Source organism: Theobroma umbraticum, unplaced genomic scaffold, assembly GCF_002168275.2.
Source record: "Theobroma umbraticum cultivar Fairchild unplaced genomic scaffold, ASM216827v3 scaffold_86.0, whole genome shotgun sequence".
Classification (NCBI taxonomy): domain Eukaryota; kingdom Viridiplantae; phylum Streptophyta; class Magnoliopsida; order Malvales; family Malvaceae; genus Theobroma; species Theobroma umbraticum.
Window position 1 is genome coordinate 575,050 of NW_018397263.1, and position 24,847 is coordinate 599,896.

General features: G+C 37.2%; 6 protein-coding genes across 7 annotated transcripts; 1 reads left to right on the top strand and 5 right to left on the bottom strand.

Annotated features, from left to right (window-relative positions):
- Window positions 1-6: 6 nt before the first annotated feature.
- Window positions 7-2,797, bottom strand: LOC110420783 (uncharacterized). The gene is made up of 3 exons (XM_021434150.1): window positions 2,478-2,797; window positions 1,984-2,402; window positions 7-513 (listed from the first exon to the last, which is right to left on the bottom strand). The coding sequence occupies exons 1-3, from the start codon at window positions 2,640-2,642 to the stop codon at window positions 72-74; spliced, it is 1,026 nt and encodes a 341-aa protein (XP_021289825.1). The 5' UTR covers window positions 2,643-2,797; the 3' UTR covers window positions 7-71.
- Window positions 2,798-3,918: 1,121 nt separating this feature from the next.
- On the bottom strand, window positions 3,919-5,746 carry LOC149526900 (uncharacterized). Its single transcript, XM_089784271.1, has 7 exons — window positions 5,726-5,746; window positions 5,530-5,610; window positions 5,368-5,439; window positions 5,017-5,061; window positions 4,849-4,932; window positions 4,626-4,729; window positions 3,919-4,484 (listed from the first exon to the last, which is right to left on the bottom strand). Exons 1-7 carry the CDS (start codon window positions 5,744-5,746, stop codon window positions 4,337-4,339), a joined length of 555 nt encoding a protein of 184 aa, XP_089640397.1. The 3' UTR covers window positions 3,919-4,336.
- Window positions 5,731-14,605, bottom strand: ESP4 (HEAT repeat-containing protein). The gene is made up of 21 exons (XM_021433784.2): window positions 14,184-14,605; window positions 13,922-14,081; window positions 13,520-13,612; window positions 13,340-13,445; window positions 13,063-13,231; window positions 12,500-12,674; window positions 11,935-12,063; window positions 11,241-11,810; window positions 10,267-10,878; window positions 10,065-10,133; window positions 9,560-9,676; window positions 9,235-9,480; window positions 9,096-9,143; window positions 8,872-9,009; window positions 7,841-8,005; window positions 7,663-7,725; window positions 7,460-7,567; window positions 7,267-7,350; window positions 7,137-7,184; window positions 6,136-6,210; window positions 5,731-5,822 (listed from the first exon to the last, which is right to left on the bottom strand). Exons 1-21 carry the CDS (start codon window positions 14,396-14,398, stop codon window positions 5,751-5,753), a joined length of 3,462 nt encoding a protein of 1,153 aa, XP_021289459.1. The 5' UTR covers window positions 14,399-14,605; the 3' UTR covers window positions 5,731-5,750.
- Window positions 14,606-15,119: 514 nt separating this feature from the next.
- LOC110420423 (Rhodanese/Cell cycle control phosphatase superfamily protein) lies at window positions 15,120-16,292 on the top strand. Its single transcript, XM_021433733.2, has 2 exons — window positions 15,120-15,872; window positions 15,952-16,292. The coding sequence occupies exons 1-2, from the start codon at window positions 15,355-15,357 to the stop codon at window positions 16,148-16,150; spliced, it is 717 nt and encodes a 238-aa protein (XP_021289408.1). The 5' UTR covers window positions 15,120-15,354; the 3' UTR covers window positions 16,151-16,292.
- Window positions 16,293-16,697: 405 nt separating this feature from the next.
- RSR4 (Aldolase-type TIM barrel family protein) lies at window positions 16,698-19,010 on the bottom strand. The gene is made up of 2 exons (XM_021433732.1): window positions 17,790-19,010; window positions 16,698-17,066 (listed from the first exon to the last, which is right to left on the bottom strand). Exon 1 carries the CDS (start codon window positions 18,747-18,749, stop codon window positions 17,820-17,822), a length of 930 nt encoding a protein of 309 aa, XP_021289407.1. The 5' UTR covers window positions 18,750-19,010; the 3' UTR covers window positions 16,698-17,066; window positions 17,790-17,819.
- A 1,423-nt stretch (window positions 19,011-20,433) lies between these two features.
- On the bottom strand, window positions 20,434-24,343 carry APD2 (RING/U-box superfamily protein). 2 transcript variants are annotated; one of them, XM_021433625.2, is made up of 10 exons: window positions 23,630-24,343; window positions 23,411-23,517; window positions 23,176-23,301; window positions 22,994-23,087; window positions 22,782-22,856; window positions 22,622-22,704; window positions 21,750-21,896; window positions 21,438-21,510; window positions 20,999-21,338; window positions 20,434-20,825 (listed from the first exon to the last, which is right to left on the bottom strand). In XM_021433625.2, the coding sequence occupies exons 1-10, from the start codon at window positions 23,958-23,960 to the stop codon at window positions 20,750-20,752; spliced, it is 1,452 nt and encodes a 483-aa protein (XP_021289300.1). In that variant the 5' UTR covers window positions 23,961-24,343; the 3' UTR covers window positions 20,434-20,749. The 2 variants fall into 2 exon arrangements, with proteins under 2 accessions (XP_021289300.1, XP_021289299.1); XM_021433624.2 differs by having other exon boundaries at window positions 20,999-21,350; window positions 23,630-24,339.
- Window positions 24,344-24,847: the final 504 nt, after the last annotated feature.

Here is a 24,847-nt window from a genome sequence, read left to right on the forward strand (position 1 = left end):
AAAAAAAAAAAAAAAAACAAATGCTAACTTACACAAGTTGGCTTGATGGTAGCGAGGGCTACCGTAGTTTACTAGGGAGATGATATTAACCGCTTCAGGCCAGTTTTCTGCTCTGTCGTAAGCTTGGTAGGGAACTTGATGCTGAATTTAATTCTCAAATTTCCCTTCTTAGAAGGTTCCTTGGGAATGGGCATTCCCTCACCTTTAACAACCTCTTCATAGGTTGGACTAATGACGTTGTTAATAGGGACTGTCAGATTCCGTCCATCAAGTGTTGTCAGCTGTGCTGTATAACCAGTAAGAGCTTCCACTAGAGATATCTTCTGAGTAACAACAAGATCATTGCCATCCCTCTTGAACACACTGTGAGGCTTCTCGTCAATGATGAAGACAAGGTCAGAAGGAATAACCCCTCGTTGCTCGTTTCCCTTCTCTGGAAAAGTGATTTTTGTACCTTTTTTCCACCCTGGCTTAATCTCAATAGTAAGAATTTCCTCCACTGTAGTAGGCCTCCTGTAAAGGAATAAAAAAGTTGACTGTAAAAGATCATGGTTTTAAGGTTTCCCAAAACTAATTATAGTATATGGCTAGAACTAGGAACTTCTCTTGCCATAATTTAACTATGTAAGTCTTACATAAATATACACAGTGCAACATTGTAAGCACTCACAGTTTTAAGCATACAAGCATTCAGTAGAATGCAAATTTCAGACTCAACAAGTTGAATTCACATGGTAAATTAAGCTGATATAATGTTCTGTTCTAGGAAATTCCAACTAGTGTGCTGATCTAAAAACTACAGGCTTGTGGATAATCTGGTTAAACTGAAGCACAGCAGCAAGGCTAATTGATGACAGGGATACACCGTCACAAATCCATTATTATTTTCAAAATGCAATAGTTATCATCAGCTGAAGCCAAATTTACAAATTTGGCATAAAGCAAAATATAAAAAAGAGAACTTAAAAAATGAATCTTGAGTAAGCATCAAGAAATTCCCAAAGTTGGTCACAAACACATAGATAGACAAAAAATCTCCATGATCAATCTAATCTTTATGGAAAAAGAACAAATTGTAAAAGACGCTTTGTTGAGGATAATAGGAAATAATCATATAATCAAAACAGATTATATAATACCATAAAAGTATCCCTATTACTCAGGAAATAAAAAAGCTGACCATAAGTTAAACAAACAGTGAACCAAAACCAAAAAACAAAAAGAGAAAGAGGAATGAAAAACAAGGTCTTTTTGCTCTATAAGGAAGAAGGATCAAATACAGAGAAAGAGTATACCTTCGTGCAAAGAAATCTCCATACGATTCCTTTCCAGATAAGAAAATCTAATAAAATTTAAATTATGTTCGCCTAGCAGAGTTAAATGCCCCTAGCTATGAAGATTCTCCAAAATATACATTTACACGACCGGTTCATTTCTGGTTTATTATTCTAATAACGTTGCTTGTTTGCTGAAATATGATGATCAATCTAAATCTGTCTCGAACATTAAGACCTCAAATGAGAAAGGACTTAATTGAATAACAATGTAAAATAATGCTCATAAGATCTCAACAATCACAACTTTTTGGTTCAAAACTACCTGTCATGCAGCTTTGTCATCACCCGGGAAACAACCAATCATTTTAAATGATAGAATCATATTATCCTATTAAGTACCATTTTTCGCAAAAAGTCAAACTCGGCAACCTCTGTTAACATCTTTTGCGACTTAAGCTAAGATATCCGTTGCTTGAAAATGTTAATTATTCCTTGTCTTATGCCTAAAAAACCTTTCAGGATTCAATTATTGATGTTCTATATTAAATTATAAGTTATGTTCAAAGCTAATAAATTGAACTTAGATCTACAGATAAATCCAGCTGAAAATCACTTATCCACATATTACTAAAATCAAAATACAAAAACTAAGCATTACCCAATTAAATTAACTTAAAAAAGAAAAAAAATAGAAATAAAAGATTACCCGATACCATCAGAAACATCCCTAGAAATCTTCATCTTCTTGGTAGTCCCTTTATACAAATCCTCCAAGCTGCAAGGCAATGTTCGTTCAATAGCGGGTCCTTTTCGGGGCATAGTCGTAGAACCCTCTCCAGCTCCGCCCCTGAACGAGGCGAAAATATCTTCCCCAAACATGCCCCTGGGGAAACCCGACGCCCCAGCACGTGACCCGCCCATATCACCCATCCCTCCAAACGGACTCGAAAACCCGAAAATTTCGGAGAAAATATCGTCGGGGTTCCGAGTATTGAACCGGAACATCGTCGGACCCCCGTCCGCCCCTCCGGGAAACCCGCCCGCCCCCGGAGGCGGCATCTGGCCCTTTAACCCTTCTTCTCCATATTGATCATAAACCGCACGCTTTTGGGGATCACTCAAAACCTGCAATTAATTGAAACTTCCATTAAAAAAATAACAAATAAAAAACCAAAAAAAATAAAATAAAATAAAATTTACATCGTAAGCTTCTGAGATTTGTTTAAATTTGGCTTCGGCATCTTTCTTGTTCTTAGGGTTTTTATCCGGATGCCACTTCATGGCCAGTTTCCGATAAGCTTTCTTCAAATCTTCATCTTTTGCATTCCGGTCTACCTGAAGAATCTTGTAATAATCAACGCCCATTCTTCCAATTCCTTTCCTCTTCCTGCTGCTGGAAGATTTTTTTTTTCTCTCTTTGAATTTTCTTTCCTTTTCTTGTTCTCACTACTTTTAACTCTTTCCTCCACCAGGATAAAATCGCCTGAGTTTATTATACGAAAACCATTGATGGGGGAGAGTAAGGTGGTAACTTAACAGGCAAAGACGGTTAGGCGTCGGCCCATTATCAAATTTGTCATAAGCTTATTGCTATTCTCTCTGGCCCAAACAAATTTTCGAGGTTATCGGCCGAAAAATTAAGACAAATAATTTTTATTTTGATATATTTTACATTAAAATTTGAAAGTTTTTTTTATGATATGAATAGTCAATACTTTTTAATACAAAAAAAATTCATTTCAAATAAATTTCTTAATTTTTTTCAAAAACTAAATACTGAAATGTACAAAATTTTCAGAAACATTGCTTTGCAGATTAAAAAGTACGTCTTTCGATAACTAACAGTGGGCTGGGATTGGCTTTGGACATGTTGGGATACGGTTCAAAGCTAAATCTTGCAAAGTTTTTGGTTATGTGACACCATGCGAAACGACAGGAAATGCTAGGAACATGTGAAGGATCTATCTACCTACCTTTGTTGGTTTCTTTTTTATTACAATCTCTCAACACTTACAACAGTTTCTTTGCTTGGACCAAAAGGAAATACCATGTTTTCCATTATCTAGTAGACACACCAGACAGCCACATAATAATCAGGTAGGCTGTCATACTCACTCATGACCGTTGAATTTGTCACTTCTGATGATAAAAATACTATAGTTTTGATGGTGTAGTTTTCCTAGAATTGAGGCCAATCTGATTCCTGCGTAAGATTCTATGAACACATGCTGTCATTGGATTCTGAAATGTTATGCAAGATCCTGTTTTTTAATTAACAATCAGTTAAACTATCGATGCAATACCAAAAGAGAGTTTCTTACTTGACAATGATTATCATCTGGGTTCCGCTCAGAGCGGATTCCACTCCCCTTTCAATCCTGGAGAAGGAGAATGTTGGCTGGGGTTAGCAAACCACATTGGCTTTTGCACTGATGGCTGCCAATTGTCTCACTGATCCGCTCACCAGGAAAAGATGAGTAAGCTTTCACGACCAGGGTGGAAGGCATAGGGTAGCATATCCCTGCTTACTTTCCACTTAATCAGAGGCTATAAACCAGCTTGAGGTCAGTCATGGTTAATGGATTACAAGTACAACTTTAAATTAATAAGTGTTGAGAGAGAGAGAGAGAGAGAGAGAGAATGCTAATTCCACAAAGGATGATATGAGAAATGCTAATAAAATTGGAGAGAACCAAAGTATATACATTGAGATGTAGCTCCTTGCAATGTTACAAATCCTTATGTGCATTACTTCAACTGATCAAAATTGCAATCAAACCTGTTGTACATGTTCACTAAAAGTCTGAAATTCTTGCGGAATCAATTCTTTCAGCATAGGCAGCCAGCACTTCTCAACCAGTGGCATTTATATGAATGTGTCAAATATCAAAGGCTATGATACAGAATATTGTCTGCCTTCTACGCCTTGCACACTCCCATTCCTCTTGCATACATTATTGGATGGAAGTCCAGATTTGGGAGCTTGTGAATCCAACGCATGGCAGGCAGCTATAGAGCAATGTCACCTTATGCTTTTGCAAAATTGAGTTTTCAGATCTTCAGCTAGCACTAGATGATTCTTTAGATTTCTCTGCTGCCACTGCATCCTTGTCTGAGTTACTAGTATCTCCAGTGTGAGCCTGACTAGTTTGTGCCTGACTAGAGTTCTGAGAATCTGGAGAAAGTCCCAAAACTGCCAGTATAGACCTGGAAATGGCAAATGCCAAAAGTATAAAAGAAAGAGGAGTGGGAGATGGTGATCAGAAATAGACAAGGAGCTATTAATAGAGTGTAGATATTGAAGACTTTTAAATCCAATTAGAGAAAAAAATCATTCTTCATATGAACCTTGGAAGCGAAGTTCGGATATTCTGTTGGCTAGCATGAGCAACCAAAGGAGCTTTGAGTGCTGCAGTTCTATTCAGTGCATTTTCCAGCTGCGGTGGAGGTAGCTGAAAGACAAGAATCATGCAATTACAAACAGAAAGAACAGGCTTTGCTTCTAAAATGCAAACTTCACATTCGGAGATCAAACATGCATTTTAAAATATTTAATAAAAGAAACATGCACCTGAAGCAACACGCTGAAAGATTGAGGCTTTGTCAAGAATGCACATTTCAAAAATCCTACCCACAACTTTGGATACTTCCATATCTGCAATAAGCAATTAATTTAAAGACATATAAACATGAACCCTAAAGAAAAGAAGGTTCAGCTTGTTGTGATAAAAGTAGTCACCTGCTTGCTTACAAGACGAGAAAGAATCTCCATTATAAAGTCCACCTACAACATTTTGAGTGATCGAGTCATCAATGAGTCATGGATATCTTTTCTAATCATGTTAAAGTCTTTAAACAGGTTTTACCCTCTTTGTCAGATGATATGAGAGAGAAGACAGTGGAGTATCCTTTTTTTAAAAAAAATTGAACTATAAATCTATAATTATTGGACATTAAACCATTTTGACCATTGTTATACTACCTAGCAGACGATATAAATTACCTAAAGAGCTTTTTAATTTCAGCAATAAATAACTACAATTATCTATAGTACCCTTCAAGTAAGCAAAGATAAATAGTGTTTCCTTACCAGTGCAGGAAAAGCACCAATGGCTTGCAATACTGTACGCATAAACAACAAAGGAAGAGGAATTTGCTCAACCTATAGGAAGCAACAATCATCAACTGTGAATTCAGCCAGAGACTAGTAAATCTTGGTGATAAAAACATAAAGAAGTGGTATAGTACATACCAATTGATTTAAGACCTTCGCAAGAACTTGCTGGGTGAATATCTGCCGTTGCTCAAAACAAGCATTACATGCATCTGTGACCTGATTGCAGCTTAAAAATGTCTACTCAGATGTGAATTTCTAAACATTAGAAGTTAAAAAAAAAGGGGAGGGGGGGGGGGGGGGGTGTGTGGAGTCTAGATTGAGGAGGAAACACACCTTCTTTAAGGAATTCCATCTCTTCAGGATCCAATACCATGGATAGCGATCAACACTTCAGCTGGAGAGAGCGCTGGAGCAGAATGAGAAGATCCCTAGGTACAAAGAGTCCAATTAGCAATGAAACAGAACATGCAGCTGAAATACAAGCAGGTTGTGTTTCCCTGATCAAAATATAACACCAACAATGCCAATATGGCATGATATTATTACATATGCTACTGAAAATATTCCTAGTGAAATATTTCCTTACAAGTGAATTTACAAAGCTACAAAATGAAAAAGAGATGCAGCTGTAGAATGCAAGCAAACATACATTAAGATCCCTAGAGATGACAGCTAGAAGAAACAATGCTGCAATAGAGGAATTTAACTTTTGGGTAAGAGGCCATGGGGTAAAAAAGATACCTGTAGCAACCGGGTAAGTGCAGCTTGGAACTTATCCAGCGGAAGATTTACAAGATGTGGAAAGAGCAGCAAAACCTAAAAACACAAACTATTAAAACATATGCAGCAAAGAAAGGTAAGGCAACACCAATGAAAACCAATACAATGCATTCAAAGAGCACCTCTTAAACAAGAGAAAGTTGGGGAAGCTATTTATTAAAAATTTAAACTAGGCATAATCAAGCAGAAAGTGAACAGAATAAATTTGTTGAGAATAACATTCTCAACAGCATGAAGAAAGAGCACAAACAAGAATTTGCTTTCTTCCTTAAACAATTGTCTTCACCAAAAGTGAACATATACAACAGTATTATCCAAATCTTTTAATCAAATATATGGAACAGACAATGGAACCACTGCTGCTAATGCCACTAACAACTTCTAGTTGCCATACTGACAATATTATACTACCATGCACTTTCTCATAAATAACATTTGTTTTAAACTCTAATATCACATTTTTGTATTGATTCTCAATTAATGAAAGGAGGGTAACGAACAGGGAATCTAGCAAAGGTTAAGACTCGTTTATGATATTAAAGCAATAAGCTGTGATGTATCTTCTTGACATGAATCTTTTGTAGTGAGGACATCCCTGAGCCCAAACTTTCATCTTTATTTAATATGGCTTAGTCTTACATTCTAGTAAAAAAGAATTGTCCTGTCAGCATTATAAATCCCTTTTTTCTTGAATACCCACATACTTTTCATTTTTTATTTTTCATTTCTAAATCAAACTATAATTAATTGACCCACAAAATAAGAAATGAATGGACCAAGGATCTCCTTTCAGTATGGACTTGAAACTTATATTGCAATACGTTGTCTTGTCCAGACAAGAATCACATTCCTCACAGATATAATCCATATACACAAGACAGTTGAACAATACAACATTCTTCTGCAATGCAACCATGCTCATAGACAATGAGAAAGGAAATTATCAGAGAACGAAGAAAAACCTCATCTCTCGGTAGGAATGGCAATACTGGAATTAGAATTTCAACATCCTGTCACCAATCCAAATCAACCGCACATTAGCCAATATCCTCACTGCATTCAGGTTCTTAAGAAAAGACAATTTACTCGTACCTTTAGTTTTGAATCAAATAACTTCTTAATGGTGAATATTAATTCTGCAGAAGGAACTGTCCCATCTGTCAGTGTATGCAAAACCTGGCATGATGGGAGGGAAGGTGGATAAAAAAAAGGGCAAACAGTTAGAGAACTTTTGAACTTCTGATTGGTTCTCAGAAAACTATACAGTTTATTTAACTTTCACAACCTGCATTAGAAGACTCTCACTTCCACTAGGAGGATCTGAAATAATTTCAAGAAGGTCAGATGACGAGCCCATGGTACGAACTAGTATGGGAATATGATGATGGATTGCCTGCATTGCCCAATTAATAAGAAGAGAAACAAATATATAATACCAAGGATTTTAATAAATTCCTAAAATAAGATTCCAAAATGCATTAACCAAACCTGCTTAACTGCCTTTGATGCACTCTTGTAGATAACAAATATTTGGCGAAAGAGAGAGTGCTTCTGTAGAATAATAACAGCAAAATATAAATTCCTTGAGAGGATTACGAAGAAACAGGCACTCAAAAATAGTAATCTCAAGAATCAAGCTCTCAAAATAAAAAAGATGGGGTAACACCTTTGTACACAGAGCAAAATAAAGTGACAAGCTCTGTTGAGCCTCAGGGACAGAAAGGGATGACACACTCTGAGATGTTTCTGACTGATGAACATCAGCAGAGATGTCTTCACCAATGGAACTCATTGACTGATGCTCATTTGATGGCTTTTCCGAATCAGAATCCTGTTTAAAGTTGCAAATAGAACTCAACTAAGAAAATCAACAAGACATACAACTGAAGTCATTACATAACTCTCAAGAGGTAACTAAAAAGCTTTACTTAAATGACACAGTTTCTAGTTAATTTTGAATCACTACTCTGCCAGCCTGTCAAGTATTTAAGCATTTTTCTTAACCAAGGAAGCTGAGGAAATAAAATAATTTATATTCCTGGGTTGACATAAATCCTTTTTTTCTTTAAGAAAAGAAAATGGTCAATACATATCATTGCCTAATGAAAACTCAAAGTTGTTACAAGAGCATGACCTGAATGTTACATTCCAATTCTTAAAAGACGGAGTACATGCATTTCTGATTTAGCCAGAGGATACTTTTGAGGATCACTGGCATGGTGACATGTCCAATGATAGATAATGTCCAAGCTAGACTACTAACCAGCAAAGAAAATAGCTAAAATTTAATCATGCACTGGACAGCAAAGACAATTTACCTCTCCCTTCCTTTCCCTTCCCCACGCCCAACCCCCCAGGCCCAGCAAAAAAGACGGGAAAAGTAAAAAAAGGAAAATGCATATACAACAGAGGAAATTCTAAGACAACTAGTAGCTCCTGACATTTTTTTGCACCTGGTAATAGTTTCATGTAATTAACTCCATATATAGGAAAACACACACATACATAATACATACGTATATTTATGTGAACATATACTCCTTCAATGTTCTCACAACCAGATAGTGTTCAAAAACCATATTACAGTATTCCAATTTCAACCAGATATAAAAAATTTTCTGAATTATACAAAACAAACCGTACATAATCAAGTTGGAGACAAAAGCATTTTAAATCACAAAGGTCTGATATGGTTACCTTGTGTGGTTCAGTAATTGATCCTTCAGCATCTGTTCTTTCTACACCATTGCCATTTACTACAGAGAGCAGCATTTCCCTCGCAAAATCTTCTATTTGTTGAGCAATGGATGATAAAGGATACAGCTTATTTGCTACCTACAAAATGAAAGATATCCTCAATCATAAAATCGATCACAGAAAGCAGCTACTAATTACTTAAATGGCAAGTTGTGAACAATTACCAGACGTATTGCTTTCATTCGGACTTCCTCCAAGTGATGAACTGCACTCTTTAAGAGGTAAAGAGAAAATAAAAGTCAAACAGAAGATAAGGAAATGAAAACTTCAATTAAGCTGCATTATCCAAGAAAAATCACAAACCTTCAAAGCAATTTTCAAGCACACATCTCGAATGGGAGGTCTCAGTAGAATTAGGCTCCATACAGTGCTGAGGCCTTGAGTAACTCTATCTCCGCTTTGTGACTCCTTCTCAGCTTTCTCTGCGATTCCAGGAGAACACAAACACTCTAATAAATTCAAAACTGACTTTGGCAGGCGAGGAGCTTCACCAAGTAGTTTACTCAAAGATTTGTCTGAAGGTGGAAAAGAGTCCCTAAGAGTTTCAGCCTGCATTTACAGAAATTTCCTCAGAAAGATGGCCTTCTCAGAGGAAGAATCAGATAGGCTAAGTAAAACTAATACATACAACAGCCAGAAGGAATGTTTCATATGCAGAAGCAGCAGTTGTACATGAGAAGAAATCGCTTTCCTCTTCCGCCTCGCCAAATAACCTGTAGAGGACACGCAATGTCAACTCGTGTCCCTGAGCCATCCAATAACTATCGTCAGCTAGCATGGATTTTAGATGAATTTAATGAACAATAAAGTATTCCTTTGAAAAATCAGTTGACAACACAAACAGGTAAAAATATGAGCAGATTTGAAAGGTTGAGGTGATACTAAAAGATAATGATGGTCTCAGCTGTCAGAAAGTGGTTGCTCCAACAGTGTATTAGACCATATGTTGCAAAACGCTATATCATACATGTGATACATAGAAAGATAGACTGAAAAGAGAGAGAGATGAAGTCAATAGGACTTGATTTCCTTCCATCATGTTTCAGCTACGAAGTCGTAATTAAAGTAGTTCATGTCAAGTCAACAATTTGAGGCACATCCAAACATGAATAGAGGTTGGCATATCCAGTTACCTCGTGATTTATATAATCTGACAAAATGTGTTCTCGTAGCAGTTTCTGTAGGTCTAACTCCGACGGCAACTGATAAAAGAAAGGCATAAACATATTTAATACAGAATGTCAAAACTAGCAGGACATTCTAACAACAAATATATCCCAACTAGATGCTATCAGTAGAAAGATATAAACATCATTGAGAAGTCAGAACTACAACCTTGACTCCTAGATAAGCAAGCAGAGAAAAGCGAACTTGCAAACTTCCAGATAGAGCTATTTGCTTATATGCCTCAATGATACGTATAAAAGCCAACTTTTGCAAATCATCCTTCTGATCATCAGAAAGATTGACAACAGGTGCTGACATCTTGGGCAAGGCAACATAGGATGAAACAACAGAAGATGCTGTTGAGGAAATCAGGCTGTTGGAATCCATAACAGTTGCTTTTGGACTAAGCTCCTCAGACCTATCTGTTGAAATTGATGGAAGCATATGCAGTGGTGACCTTCCACCAAAACTTGAAACTTGCTCTTGACTAGCATCTTCTAGATCAGTAGAGACCAATGAAGAAGCAGCTTGGGTGTCTGACAATCCATCAATACGAACAGAAGAATCCAAGCCAGGTATCTCACTTTCAAGATTCCCCACATCATCGATATCAGATGGAGGAGGTAGATCAATCTTCTCCATTCCTGGCAAAACAATGTCCGAAGAAACTGGTAAATCAGCAGCCAAAACAGCATTTTCGGCTTCGTGAGCCATGCCAGCATATGCAACAGCATTATTAGGGCCAGCCACAACATCAACTTCTTCCTCCCCTTCTGTTTTCTGTATCTTCAACAAAATTCACATGTTAACAAAGCAAATAAACACCACAGATCACAAAAGCATTGAAAAGTATAAACCATAAAGAAGTTGGACCAAGAACAAACAGGAATGCACAAATGATACAGGCAAAATTAAAGACAAGAAAGGTGTTGATGTCAAGACAACTGACGCTATAACAAATTTATGCATTTGTTTATGGGCCCATCTTTGGTATGGTCAAAAACAAATTTAAGCCCTCCAAATCCATTAAAAAAAATTAGGCATCCACTAAAAACCTAATTGCTATTTAATAGACATGAGTTGTATGCATTAATTGTGGTCTTCCTCATGTGAATAACATCTCCTGATGGAAAAAATCATACCACTATTTTATTGGAAACAGACAGCTCGGAGTTTAGCAGTGAGGCTATTGGTGGGAAAGTACTCGACAGTGAAACAACGTCAGCTAAGAATGATGGCGGATACTTGGCTTGAGTGTCACTTCCAACTATGCTCATGTTCTCCAGCAATTCATCATCCCCATCAGTGTGAGGATGATTGGGAGGAAGGTTACGCATGTTAGCCATCACTACCTCAGCCAGCAAGTCAGCAGATATGCTTGAAATAAGAATCCCCAACGATCCCACAGCTTTTTCTCCTTGAGCAACCAAGGCACCAAACATAGCAACAAGTTGCTGGACCGGTCCAGTATCAACATCTCCTTTATTAATAGTCGGTTGATTTGAACAAATGTCACCCTGAGACATAGTAGGATTCCTCTTTAACTCTTTTGTTGACTCTTCTGAGTCACTAGGTGTTGACCTGACACGTTTGCCAGACACATCATCATTTTCAGCCAAATCACTACAGTCCTCAGTTACAGATCTTTTCCTCCCCATATTGCTACCAGCAGCATCACGTGCTCCAGCCAAGGGTTTTTCTTCCTGTAAGTTCTGAAACCTATTATTAGAAGCCCCATACATATGCATATACGTCCATGTGCTAACATAGGATTGCACAAGGCAGCACATACCAATGCCAAAAATCATAGAACACAGGCAACAACAGTGTCTATACCTTAATAACCGAAGAATCATCTTTTCCCTCTTCCACACTTCCACTAGTTTTATGAACTTGGTTTAGAGCTAGCTCTGCTGGTCCTCCAGCTTTCATCTCTCTCAAGGCACTAAGTACACGATCCCTCCACTGTATAAACCAAAAACAAAGTATATATCAAAAGTGGGTAGGGCACTCAACTTTTGTGTGCAGTGGATGCTAAGTAAAAAGAGCGCTTATTCACGGTAGATAATGCTAAGTAAACAAGTACAGAATAAGTAATGGGTACCTTATTAAGAAACACACTCAGTATGCTAAACTCATTAGACATCTTTCAAATAATTGATTAGAACAGAAAAAAGGCACACGTCAAACAGTTTAATGGACCCATTCACCATTTCCGAAATAAAATCAACTACCTATTCAACTCGCATGATCCCATATGTTTAAGGTACATGAAAAGCAAGTATAATATACATCATCATTGATTAAGTAAATGTAAAAGAAACACCAAAGTATAAAACGGAGATGCAACCTTACTAATGGATAATAGTCTAAAAGAGCATGTTTAGTATAAAATAAATACCGGCACAGCACTTGGGTGTGTACATTTCAAGCAGGAGAGTAAGGCATTTTTCAAAGCATGATGTGCTCCATAGACATGAACCCCTTTGATAACAACACTTGGGGAATCCAAACCAAGCAAAACTGATAGAATACGTCCATAATATGCAGGCCGTTTCTTTGCAATAGCTGAGAGACTGACATCAAAGACAAGACAAAATGAAAACAAATTGAAAAACTAGAAATTAAACACAGCAATATAACCAAAAGTGTGAAACGCAATTTGAAGTGAGGTTGACATCTTGAGTTAGGTACAGTAACAAAAGTGCACTTTTAAAGATTTATATTAACGGATAAAAGTACACCATAATACTTTTCCCACACAAGACATGTGATGAAAATTTTTTATATATAAAATTTTCAATTCTCTTCGTTATACAAGTATCAGAAATTATAACAATTCTACATAGATATGCATTTCCTACTTATTCACGCCAGGATTAGAGATAGAGATTCCATATATCCTGATGTACTAAATGCCAGGAAATAAGTTGCAGTTGACAAAGAAGAGAGTGGACAGCATACCTTTTAATAAGCACAACAATCACCGAGTTGATGAGAGATTTTACTATTGGAAATCTAAGCTGATCAAGCAACAAACCCAACCGTTGGCTAGCTTCAATCGACAAATCACCAACATTGAGTAAAGGATGGCCCCCACAAAGCCAAGTTGCATTAAATTCTACAGGAGTTCCTACAAAATCAATTGAATAGAAGATATAAAAAACACTTAGTGCTAGTATTATAACATATAAATGACAATCTTCAAGCCTGCCAACACTGAAGAGAAAAAATTAATTACCTTCATCAGGAGGGGGCTCTGGAGAGCCATTAGGATCTGGAGTATAAAGCAGAATAACTGCTTCAACAAACTTCAGTGCCACCAATCTTATCCCACCACTTCCCGGCTGATCAAATTTTACAATTAATCAGGCAATGAACAAATTTCAGTTTTCATGAAACTTAAAAAATCAATTCCTACCTGAAAAGCTATAGAGTATATCTTCTCCTTTAGCTTTAACACCCATGACCATGATGCTTCCAGATCACTGTCCAATTCACTAGAGTATAGACCCTGAAACAAAGGTAATGAGGATGTGAACTTGTAAAGGGTACATCAAAAAGTTAGCAGGCTTCGAATAGCCTACTGGCCAATGACAGGTCAATACAGAGCTTCAAATGATACCAAATTATCACCTCATGGAAACTCGATGAACTAAAATTAAAACAATGTAACAGCAAGAAAAGACATAACTATAATAGTTTTCGCTAATAAAAAAAATTCTATCCCTGAAAAGCTAGTATTCACAGCTTAATATTCTATAAAGGCAAATTAAGATATGAACTAAGCCAATTCAAATTATGAGTTAGAGAGTAAACATACCTGAATTGCAATTTTTTCGAGCATAAGACGAAACAAATCAATGCTGCAAGCAATAGATTGTCGAGCAACAGCAGGTGTAGCATCTTCCAAAACAGTTATCAGAAACGGTGCAACTTCAGGTACAAAATCGAGGTTTTTCACTCCAATTTCACCAATAATCCTACATTTAATTTTTTAAAAAAGAAGGAAATACACTTCAATTTATAAGTACTAAAACAGCTAAGATAATGCGGATTGAGCTAGGGATTTCAGAGGAGCCTACTCGGTAGCGAGCTTGCGAACCGGACCGGACGGGTCAGAGTAAAGGTCGAAGAGGCGAGGAAGGAACTCGGAGAGAGTAGCGGCGTCTTCCTCCAACAAAGTTTGCTTCAATTGATGACAAAGATCCAGCTTCGAAGCTAAGTCTATAGCTAGCTTCACTGAGTTGAACAAACTCGCGAGCTTTTCTCTCGAAACTGGATTCATGATCCCCACCATTGCAAAGAAAACTTGCAAAAAAAAAAAAAACGTAAAAATTCAACGTTTTATTTCATGAAGGCGATCTTTTGTTTATTTGTTTTAGTTGTTGATTTCAATTGGAAGAAGCGATCGGGTAGGTTTTGGGGGGAGAAAATGAAAAGGAAAGCAGGGGAAGGGGAAATGTTATCACTAGGGTTCCATTTTTTTTTATTTTTAATACCTTCTTGTAATTTACGTATGACTAGACCTTGTAATTTTTCTTTTTTGCACTGTTTTTTTAATATGTTTATATTTGATACATCATCATTATTATTATATAAATATTTACAATTTTCTTTTTTTTACATCTTAATTGTGTTAAGCTAGTGGGAAAACAAATTTTATAGAATTAAGAAAAACATAGAAAAAAAGATAGTCTTAAAATAAAATTTGTGTGTAATTTGAAGTTTATGTGAAATTTAGAATTATATATTTTTATCACAAATTAAAATGAAACAAAAATAAGTTACATCAATAAATCATTTTCTTAATTCTAATTTCTAGGACGTAATTACAAATAATTAAATCATATGTCATGTGATTAAGAAAACAATTGGTATTAAATCTAATTGTGAATACATTTCCATTAAATTAAAAAATTTATTTAATTTAAAATAAAAAATAAATGAATTAATTGAATTTAATAAAATATTAAGGATCTAATTAAATAAATAAGTATAATAGAAAGACTTTTACAGAATTTATGCCAAATAATGTGTATTTCAATTCAAACAATTTATTCTATTATAATAAATTAATGCGTTTATCATGAAGGGACATGTATATCATTGCTGACATAAAATTGAGCCTCAAATAACTTTGGTGGATTGCCTCAGAAAAAAAAATTTTGATGGGTCAATTTCAGAATAACACAAAACTCAGGGGGCGAATGTTGAAAAAAAAACCATTGACAAAAAACCGTCGTGGGCTCCTCCATGCTCCAACAAAGCTTTAGAAGCGAAGAAAGACAAACTATTTTCAGGATAAGAGAAAAAAAGATGGCGATTCAACTGAACCACTTCCGGGCATCGACGCTGAAGCAAGAGAAGCAACCGCAGCCACCTTTCTTCACTTCCTCAAAAACCCGAACGTTTAGGGTGGCTGCAGCGTCAAGCAACGCCCTGCAGCTAATACAGTCGGGGGAGGTGAAGCCTATACCGCCGAAGGACGCAGCTACGGCCATGAATTCCGAGGGGTTCAGGTTACTTGACATCAGACCGGAGTGGGAGCGAGAAAAAGCGTACGTCAAAGGGTCAGTTCACGTGCCCCTCTTCGTCAAGGACATGGACAATAGTCCCATTACTCTTTTGAAGAAGTGGGTTCATTTTGGCTACATTGGCCTGTGGACTGGCCAAAACTTTACCATGATTAATCCTAATTTCATCCGGGAGGTAGAAGCTGCTGTTCCTGACAAGGATGCTAAGCTGCTTGTAGCTTGTGGCGAAGGGCTTAGGTAAGAATTTCATGCCAGCCATCCGATTATGGTGCGGCTGTTCATCTTATGACTAATTTGTTTTGATGTTCTTAATTAGGTCCATGATGGCAACTTCAAAGTTATACGAGGGAGGATACAAGAACTTGGGGTGGTTGGCCGGAGGATTCAATCGTGCTGCAGATGGTGATTTCCCAGAAGTGGAAGGGCCTGAAAAGTTGCAGTATGCTACGATTGGGGGTGCTTCGTACTACTTTTTTCAGTTGCTCCTTCTCTTGCAAGCGGTGGGCAAAGAGTAATTTGAGGAGCTCAAGTTTTTACTAATTGTGAAGTGGTTTCAAGTCTTGCTAGTCAGCAAGTTTCTGTTGGTTGTAATTCGCTCAAAGTTAGCTTCAGAGCTCTGAGATCTTTTTATTGAATCCATATGCCTCTTCTTGGCAACATGTTTTAATGGGGAAATCTGGTTTAAAACCAGCAGTACATAACCCCACCCACCTTTCCGTCTGTCATCCCCAATTACAACATGTTCACATGTTGTCTTAAGAGAAATGGCTTATTAAAATGGGAATCTCATTTCTATTAGAAGAAGCAGATTGGATAGTTTTGAATTATAAATTCAGAACATTACGAGTTCAAAGTCATTTCAGGTTCAAACTAATTTCAGATCAGATTTGGTTTTCGGGTTTGAAAATGAGGCTAACTCATCTCGATTAAAACAGTATATGAAGGGTCTATACACTAGTCTTACATGAAGTGCCTACACACTAGTCTTGTATGCTTTTCATCAGGGAGATTCACCTAGGAGGAAAAACCAATGGGCTACCCACAACAAAAATAACTACAGGCTAGACCAAGTAAAGGAAAATTTATTCAGCGGGTAGAATAGCATACGTGCATCAAGATGGAACAAAAAGAAAATTTGAAAACTAGCAAAGCCACTTAAACCACGGACCAATACCATCTGAAAATGCAAGTAAAGTTTCTGTAGAGCCTAAATAACAGAAAATTACGAGTATACTTGCAGAATGCAGAGACAAGTTGTTATAATTCCTAGCAATCTTAAAAGAGATAACAAAACAGCAGAGTTTATCGAAAACATCCGTTTAGACATAAAAAGTACACCCCACTGTATGAAAAACTACACTTTGACTTGCATAATCTGGAAAAAGCACACATAATGCAGGCGATGGTACCAGTCCCATGGTAAAAGGATTCCTGCAAAGGCAATCAAAATCTCTCCACAATGAGTTCAATGCTTCAAAACATTGCTCAAATATCAAAAGCGAGTAATGTATGAAGCATTCGGCAGAAAGCCAAAAACTAACAACAAAAATCCAATATACCAGCATCAAGAGGACAAATTGGGAGGAAAGAATAAATGACTTCACATTCAGAAGCTCAACTAACTACTAGCATCACTTTGGAAGCATGTTATAGTAGTGTCATTTATGTCAAAATCCAGTAACATCAAGTCACCTTTTGCTATCAATCACTACGTCCCAACTACTTCAAAATTGAAACAAAAGAATAGGACAACAAAACATCACAGTAGAAGTTCAATGAAATGCATCAACAACTTATTACAATCAAAATGGTGCAGTCCAAAGCTATGAATGCTTAAACGATACCAAAAGAACAGGAAAGCCAAGTATCTCTCAAAAACTCATTAGCAGGCAGCCTTACAATTTACATAAAGAATCACCATTTATGTCACCAAAGAGAAACAAAGCAGTCACTACCCATTCACGACTAATATCCAAATCCATTTCCCAATTCAGAAATTTGACATACGAAAACCAATAAAAGAACACTAGAAAGTTCACTACTAGACAAAAATTATTCAACTTAAAAATGAAATACATTAGATACCATCAAATTTTTAAGCTTAAAAGTTTAAAAAAGACAAAAATTAAATATAATAACAGTGGAATTTCTCACCTCCACGTAGCCCGAAAAGCTTCAAACACACTATTCAGACCGAGCCGCGAACCTCTCAACCTTCTTATCATTTAAATTAAGACCAACCATAGCCTCACCAAGCCCACAGCTAACTTCAGCAAGCACGTCCGGGTCACTATAATGAGTGACGGCCTGGACAATCGCCCGGGCCCGTCTCGCCGGGTCACCACTCTTAAAAACCCCAGACCCCACAAACACTCCATCGCAGCCCAACTGCATCATCAACGCCGCATCAGCCGGCGTCGCCACTCCTCCGGCAGCAAAGTGTACCACAGGCAACCTCCCCAGTTGCTTCGTCTGCATGACCAAATCGTATGGGGACTGAATTTTCTTAGCGAAGCTGAAAACCTCATCATCATCCATGTTTCTAAGCACCCTAATGTCTCCCATCACGGACCTCACGTGCCTAACGGCTTCGATAATGTTCCCAGTCCCAGCTTCTCCTTTGGTTCGAATCATAGCAGCTCCTTCCCGGATCCTCCGAAGCGCTTCCCCCAAATTCCGACACCCGCAAACGAAAGGAATCCGAAAATTATGTTTGTTAATGTGGTTTTCTTCATCGGCCGGGGTCAGCACTTCGCTCTCGTCAACATAATCGATTCCGATGGCTTCAAGGATCTGGGCCTCAACGAAATGACCAATACGGGCCTTAGCCATGACGGGGATAGTAACCGCTTGCTTGATTTCCTTGATGAGTTGTGGATCACTCATTCGGGCCACACCGCCTTGAGCTCGGATATCGGCGGGGACTCGCTCGAGAGCCATGACGGCACAGGCTCCCGCTTCTTCAGCGATGCGGGCTTGTTCCGGGGTGACCACGTCCATGATGACCCCGCCTCGGAGCATTTGCGCCAACCCAACTTTCACTGAGAAAGGAGACTTGTGGGTTTCGGTTATCGCCCCGTTTCCATAAACAGCAACCACTCCGGTCCCTGCCATACCCAAAAAGCTACAGTCACAGAAAGAGTGACGAGGTTTTTTCCCTTGGAATTGGAAAAATCAAACTCACAACACAAAACCCAAATAGAAGATAATTGAAGGAATTGGGAGAGAAGAGGCGAAGCAGAGAAGGTGGCGAGAGATAGGTTTAAGTAGAGGGGGTGTTTTGAATGGTTCTTGCTTGGAGGTGAGGAGACTTACCCTGTGGCTTAGTTTACTACACTCTTCCTGATCTGCCCTACGATGCTCATCATCGTATATGATATTTCCATCCGACGGTGGAGAAAGTGGTTTCAAGCAATCTTAAAAGGAGATTCAGATATCGTGTATAATAGGGCTGGAGGCCACGCAATTTCGCTATGCGAAAACCGCGGTTAGGGGTAAGTGTGCTGACGTGGGAAGGCGGGTCTCCGTCCAATCGTTGAAAGTAGTTGCACAGCAGTGTGTCTCCGCATTTGATTATTTTAAGCTGATAATAGCAAATAATTAATTGTTCTTTACTTGCTCTTAATTCTTTTCTTTTGTTTAAGAATGACTTAAGAATATCACCCAATCCATTAAAATTTAATTATATAGTTTACCCGAATTCAACTAATATACTTAATATTCAAATTTAATTACCAATATTCATAAAAATTCAAATTTAAAATGAAAAGAAATTAAAAATAATTTTTATAATATATCAAATTTAATTTAATTATTAAAAACAATATATATAATCAAATTCAAAAAAACAAATATTTTATGATCATTATCCAAACTTAATTTTTTCAATTTAAGACTTATTCGAATCAAATTATAAAATATCATAATTTTACTTAATTCAATTTAACTAATAATACAAATAAATTAATTATAAACTACTTCCAACTTGATTGTATTTGTGTAATACTTTAAATAAAGTAGTCAAACTTAGTTCAATTTTGTTTAGTTTATCCTCAATTAATCTGTTGACTAACAACCTTAGTTTATATTTTATTAGCAACAAAATTATGACTTTGATTTCACTGTCATGAGAATGACCATGGTCTAAAGAAGCAGTGGACCAAAAACAGGAAAGGGAAATTAAGTGGGTGGGAGGAAGGCAGTAAGGGCCGCCGCTCGTTTCCAATCTTATTGGCCATAGGTTTCTTGATCCCCACGTCGAGAAAGTGGGGGGGGGGGGGGAAATGAAAAAGGAAAGGGAAAAGGAAAGCTTCTCCTACTTGGCTTCTCCAACTTTCGTCAACTATGGTTTTGACTCGCTTTCCGCCAGTCCATTTCGTCGTGGAAAGAAGAAAACGAAGCAAATCTGCCTTCTCCCTCTTGTCATTTCATCATTAATTTATTATATAAACAAAATCCATCTCATAGACAAAAGATATTGTAAACAGTTAAATATTTAATTTTATTCTAAAACATAGTTATTATGAGATTTATTATTATTTTTCAAAACTGTAATATAAAACAAATTGATTAAGTTTTGATCAAATTTGAATTTGTTTTATTTAAAAAAAGGCATTTGAACCCTTTGTTTTAATAAAGGATTCGAATCTAATTTTTTTAGTAAAAAATATATATTATTATTGAATTAAATATGCAGAAATAATATAAAAAATATATTATAAAATACTCTAAAGGCATTAAAAATGTGATTAGTCGTTTACTTGATGCTGTTCAGAATGAAGGACAGGAAGGTACAGTGTCTCAGTTTAAAGTTGCTGCGCCTTAAATTGGTAATCAATGGGGTGGGGGAAAAATGAAAAGAGTTACATTCGAAGCTTTGACTTGGTGTACTGGAGAATTATGTACCGATGATAGTATTACATGGTGGAAGGCCATCCATGGAAACAAAATGCATGGCTCCTTCCATCTTTAAAACGAAAAAAATCAATGCTGATAATCCACCTTCTGAGTGTCATTTACTTGAGCATTAAAAGCAGTGACCCATCAAAAACGTACTGCAACTCATTGAAGCAGGATGTGCAAGCTCTGCTGCTTGCAAAGGAGCTCAATTTGACTTATACTGTGAAAATCTTCCTCACTTTCTTCATGTTCCGACGGCAAATGGGGCAAGTTCCTGCAGCCTCCGCGATTCTGCAAAAGATCAGTTATGGCACAACATCAGATAGGGGCAAATTTCAAGTTCTGGGAACCATTAAGGGTGATGACCAGCATGCTGTTGTAAATTCGGAGCAGGTTTAAGAATGAGGATAGACTATTTCCAAAGCAACCTTTCATGTAAAAAGGTGAGGATGCAAAGTAGTTACCTAGATCCACATGCAAAGCAAGCCACACAGTGCCCACAAGGAAGGAAGAAGCAGTCCCTTGGAGCATCGAAGCAAATCGCACAAAGACGTCGGGTATTGTTACTGTTTTCACCTTCTCTTATTGATGTCCCTTCAACAGAACCTGCTGCCAGAAAATCTTCAAGATCTGCCTCATCGCTTGAGACAGAATCATAGGATGAACCCCAACTTGAGATATCATCATCTTTGTGAGAAAGCAGAGGGGCCCTTGCAGAAGCATTCTCCCTATAACTAACATTTGTTTCACCTCCACGGGTAAATTGGAACTTGTTTAAGAAGTTGAAGGCTACCAACATGATTGCTGTCATTCCACCTTCAAGTAGAAAATTAGAATTCAAGATTTAAACATGAAACATTTGTAAAGATCGTGCATTGAGAGTAATTAAAGAAAGAACTTTACCAACGCCAACTATATATGTAATCCATCTTGGTCCATATGACAATCTGACAGACCAGTCATCTGCAGATGTACTCTGCAGCAGCCAATAAGAGGGAGAAACGAAAATGTAAAGACTTTCTAAAACAGGATTTAGAATTTATTTGGTATAGGACTTCTAAAGATAAGAAATTATTCAGCACAGAAGGAAGCATTAGAACAAATATTTATCATGCCTAATAACATGGGAATGCCACTGTAACAGCCTTCAAAACCACATAATCTCAAGAAAGACATAGAAAGTAGGTTTTAGGTTTAAAATAAAAAGAGATTTACCTGTTCTTGACCTGGAGAAGTCAAGACAACAGAGTTTCCCTGAGGAAACAAAACACTCAAGCTACAAAGGCCATTACCGAAGGTACATCTGTAGTAAGCTTCAGTTGTATTGTAGATGAAAGCCCTGACTGTGATGTTTAACTCCACCTGTTCAATGTTAAAATCAACTCAATTTTTATGTGAAAAGATGAAACCAAAGGATACAAAAATGAGCAAGGGAACACCATCCAATAAAAAAGAAAAGGTTTAGTGAAATCTGATAGAATGATAGGCTTTTTTGTCACCTACAGCGCGTCTACGATATCCATTTTATATACTTGCCTCTCAAGCCTGACTTGGTGGGTTCAGAGTTTCTTGGAACTAATATTTTGAAGTCATACGCTTAAATAATTGTTAGGAAAACGAATCCATGGCAATTCAATTTTGCCCATTAGTCCATCTGATAGTCATATAGACTTTTAAAGTACATTGAGACTAGCAGCATTTATGTTCTCATGTTTACCATAAAAATGTCAATCCATATTATAGTTTCCTATACTTCTATAACTGCAGCCTTGCAGAAATAAACACCCTCAGCCCAAAGTTCTACTTGAATTGCTGCACTTAGGATGTTTCCATCACAGTTACAATGTAGCATTGCTTAAATGGATTAAAGTAACCCTTTCTTAGTAAGTTAATCCGATTCTTCAATCATATCATAATATCAATCCTGACAAATCAAAATGGACAAGCAACATGAAACGTTTCTTTTCTGAAGTTGGTAACAGAAGACAATGAAGTTTTGATCTCAATATCTCAAATATTTTAGCAGAACTTCAATGAAAGAACCAAAACAACAAACCATGCTAGGCAGGTCAAATTTTTACAATTACCTCCACGTCCTCTGAGTTCAAATTACCCAGTGCAATATAGTAACTTGAAGATCTATATATATCCTGCTGAATCATACCGCTTCCTACCAAAAAGTAATATCAAAGTCAGTATAAAACTCTATATAGTAAGAACATTCAAACTTTTGCATTTCCATCTCACCACGAACAATGTTCCACGACAAAGTGGTGTTAGGATATGTTGGGTCGTCAAGCCATTGAGAAAGGCCCTCACTGCCTGCAATGTGACAAAATGCATTGAGGCGTCAAATTCCCAGGATTCAATTACTTAATCTACAGTATTTCCACACACACTTTGTGAAAATAATTCCTTGAAAATCACATTCTGAAAAAGCTTTTACTGTTTCACGATACCTTGAGCAATTATAAGGAAAACAGAGGAGCCTGCTGAGTTCACATTATATGAAATATTAACCTGAGAGCCCCTGTTCAGATAATGAATCCACTCCTGGATAACATAAAAAAAAATGGGAAACGAAAAACAAGTTCAGAACCAAAACATTCAAGCAAAAAACAGAACAAGAAACGGAACTTGCCTTGTGAGAATCAGCTTGAACAGTAGCGGTACGAGTTTCAGACCAGGTAGTCACTACATCAAGAGATGGAGATTTATAAAATCCGTATAGTTTGAGCCCTGGCTTGGTATCATCTACCTCCACAACCTAATACAAAGCCAAATAAGCTATAAAGCCAAAAACCACCCTCCCCTTTAAAGAAAAAGCATGAAACGAATCAAAAAATTAGAAAGGAAAAAAGAAAAAGGCAAATCACCTTTACACTCTGAACAAAAATAGGATTCGGTTGAAGTAGAAGGGAACAATTCGGACCGACCCGTATATTCGCCGCCCCGTAAACACCCAAAATCAAAGTCATAGACACTGTTCGATTCAAAAAGAAAATCAATTGAAAAGAATCAACATCAAGATAAAAGCCTCTACTTTCAACTGTAAAGAACGAGCGATTCACGATAAAGGGGAAAAGGGTACGAACCGAAAAACCAAAAAGTGAGAACCACGATGATGCAAGACCACGTGTCGTCTCCAATCACCGTTGACGAATCATCGAAAGCGGGTAAGTTTCCTCTAAAAGAATCTAGGTCTATGTGCTGATTCTCTAGCTCTGGGTTATGAAAATGCTGCAGCTGCTGCTGGTACTCGTGATCTTGCCCTTCCTCTTCCTCTCGAACCTGCGAAGAAGTACCCGAAGACGACGCCGCCGCCGCCGCAGCACCTCCTGAATCCTCCCTGTAATATGAAGATGAAGAGGAGGAGGCAGAGGCAGAGGCAGAGGCGGAAGGTGAACTCCGATTTGGCTCCGCCATTTTTGAGAAATCGAGAAGGAAACCCAGTCGCTAGGGATTAAAGAAATGGAAGTTTGGAGAATTGGGGGAGAAGAGTCCATGAAGGAGAGTGGAAGAATCAGAGTTAACTGGAAGCTCACCGATCAGTCTTCTTCTTCTTGCTACGACTGGTAGCTGGAGTAAGCCGGTAAGAGGTGACGGTTACTACCTGCTATGGTAGTTACATGCGGGGTGTGTTTCTGACGTGGCATGAGGTTATTGGATGGTTGAAAGTCAAAACGAAAACTTGGTTAGTTAGAATTGAATAGTCGCCGTTACTTTGGTGGAAGATATAATTGTCTGCAGTTGTTCCTGTCACTGATTATTACTCTTAAATAATTTTCAAACTACATTCTATTTTTAGAAGTTTCGAATTTAAATTTTAAACTGGGTGAACCGAAATTTATGAGATAAAAGAGTGATATTATATAATCTATCACATATAAAAATTAATATTAATTAAGAATAATCGATGTTATTTTCATCGAAAATATAATCATAACTATTGTATTAATTGTTATTCTTAATTACTACATTATTTTTAAATAATATTTAAAAAAGAGTAATTTTATTGAATAGTTCTCAAAAAGACATTTTATTCGTAACCTTTTAAAACGGATAAATTGAGATTTATGAGATAAAAGAGTGTTATCTTGTAATTAATATCATATGTAAAAAAGCTAAATACTGTTTAATCAATACATTAGCTGTATTAATCCGGCGAATTTCCGACCATAGAAAAAATTGTCCAACCGCCGGTGGAAGTAGATCGGATAAAACTAAAATAGTTGGGATTTCATTAGAGCCTCTGACAAAGAACTGGCGCAAGCAACAATCGAAGCCAATGAACTGAATCTGTTGCTTGGGTA

What these genes read in the sequence shown, in the direction of transcription:
- LOC149526900 (XM_089784271.1), bottom strand. Translation starts at nt 5,746, where the DNA reads ATGGAATTCCTTAAAGAAGGT. An exon ending in TGGAATTCCTTAAAGAAGGT is followed by an intron (nt 5,611 to 5,725) that starts GTGTTTCCTCCT and finishes AGCTGCAATCAG; the next exon opens with GTCACAGATGCATGTAATGC. An exon ending in TTGGTGCTTTTCCTGCACTG is followed by an intron (nt 5,062 to 5,367) that starts GTAAGGAAACAC and finishes AAAATGTTGTAG; the next exon opens with GTGGACTTTATAATGGAGAT.
- RSR4 (XM_021433732.1), bottom strand. Translation starts at nt 18,749, where the DNA reads ATGGCAGGGACCGGAGTGGTTGCTGTTTATGGAAACGGGGCGATAACC.
- LOC110420783 (XM_021434150.1), bottom strand. Translation starts at nt 2,642, where the DNA reads ATGGGCGTTGATTATTACAAGATTCTTCAGGTAGACCGGAATGCAAAA. An exon ending in AAATCTCAGAAGCTTACGAT is followed by an intron (nt 2,403 to 2,477) that starts GTAAATTTTATT and finishes AATTAATTGCAG; the next exon opens with GTTTTGAGTGATCCCCAAAA. An exon ending in GATGTTTCTGATGGTATCGG is followed by an intron (nt 514 to 1,983) that starts GTAATCTTTTAT and finishes ATTCCTTTACAG; the next exon opens with GAGGCCTACTACAGTGGAGG.
- ESP4 (XM_021433784.2), bottom strand. Translation starts at nt 14,398, where the DNA reads ATGGTGGGGATCATGAATCCAGTTTCGAGAGAAAAGCTCGCGAGTTTG. An exon ending in CAATTACTGAACCACACAAG is followed by an intron (nt 8,006 to 8,871) that starts GTAACCATATCA and finishes AACTTTAAACAG; the next exon opens with GATTCTGATTCGGAAAAGCC. An exon ending in ATTTTGCTCTGTGTACAAAG is followed by an intron (nt 7,726 to 7,840) that starts GTGTTACCCCAT and finishes ATTATTCTACAG; the next exon opens with AAGCACTCTCTCTTTCGCCA.
- APD2 (XM_021433624.2), bottom strand. Translation starts at nt 23,960, where the DNA reads ATGGCGGAGCCAAATCGGAGTTCACCTTCCGCCTCTGCCTCTGCCTCT. An exon ending in TCTCACTTTTTGGTTTTTCG is followed by an intron (nt 23,518 to 23,629) that starts GTTCGTACCCTT and finishes TGAATCGAACAG; the next exon opens with TGTCTATGACTTTGATTTTG. An exon ending in GTCGTGGAACATTGTTCGTG is followed by an intron (nt 22,705 to 22,781) that starts GTGAGATGGAAA and finishes ACTTTTTGGTAG; the next exon opens with GAAGCGGTATGATTCAGCAG.
- LOC110420423 (XM_021433733.2), top strand. Translation starts at nt 15,355, where the DNA reads ATGCTCCAACAAAGCTTTAGAAGCGAAGAAAGACAAACTATTTTCAGG. An exon ending in GCTTGTGGCGAAGGGCTTAG is followed by an intron (nt 15,873 to 15,951) that starts GTAAGAATTTCA and finishes GTTCTTAATTAG; the next exon opens with GTCCATGATGGCAACTTCAA.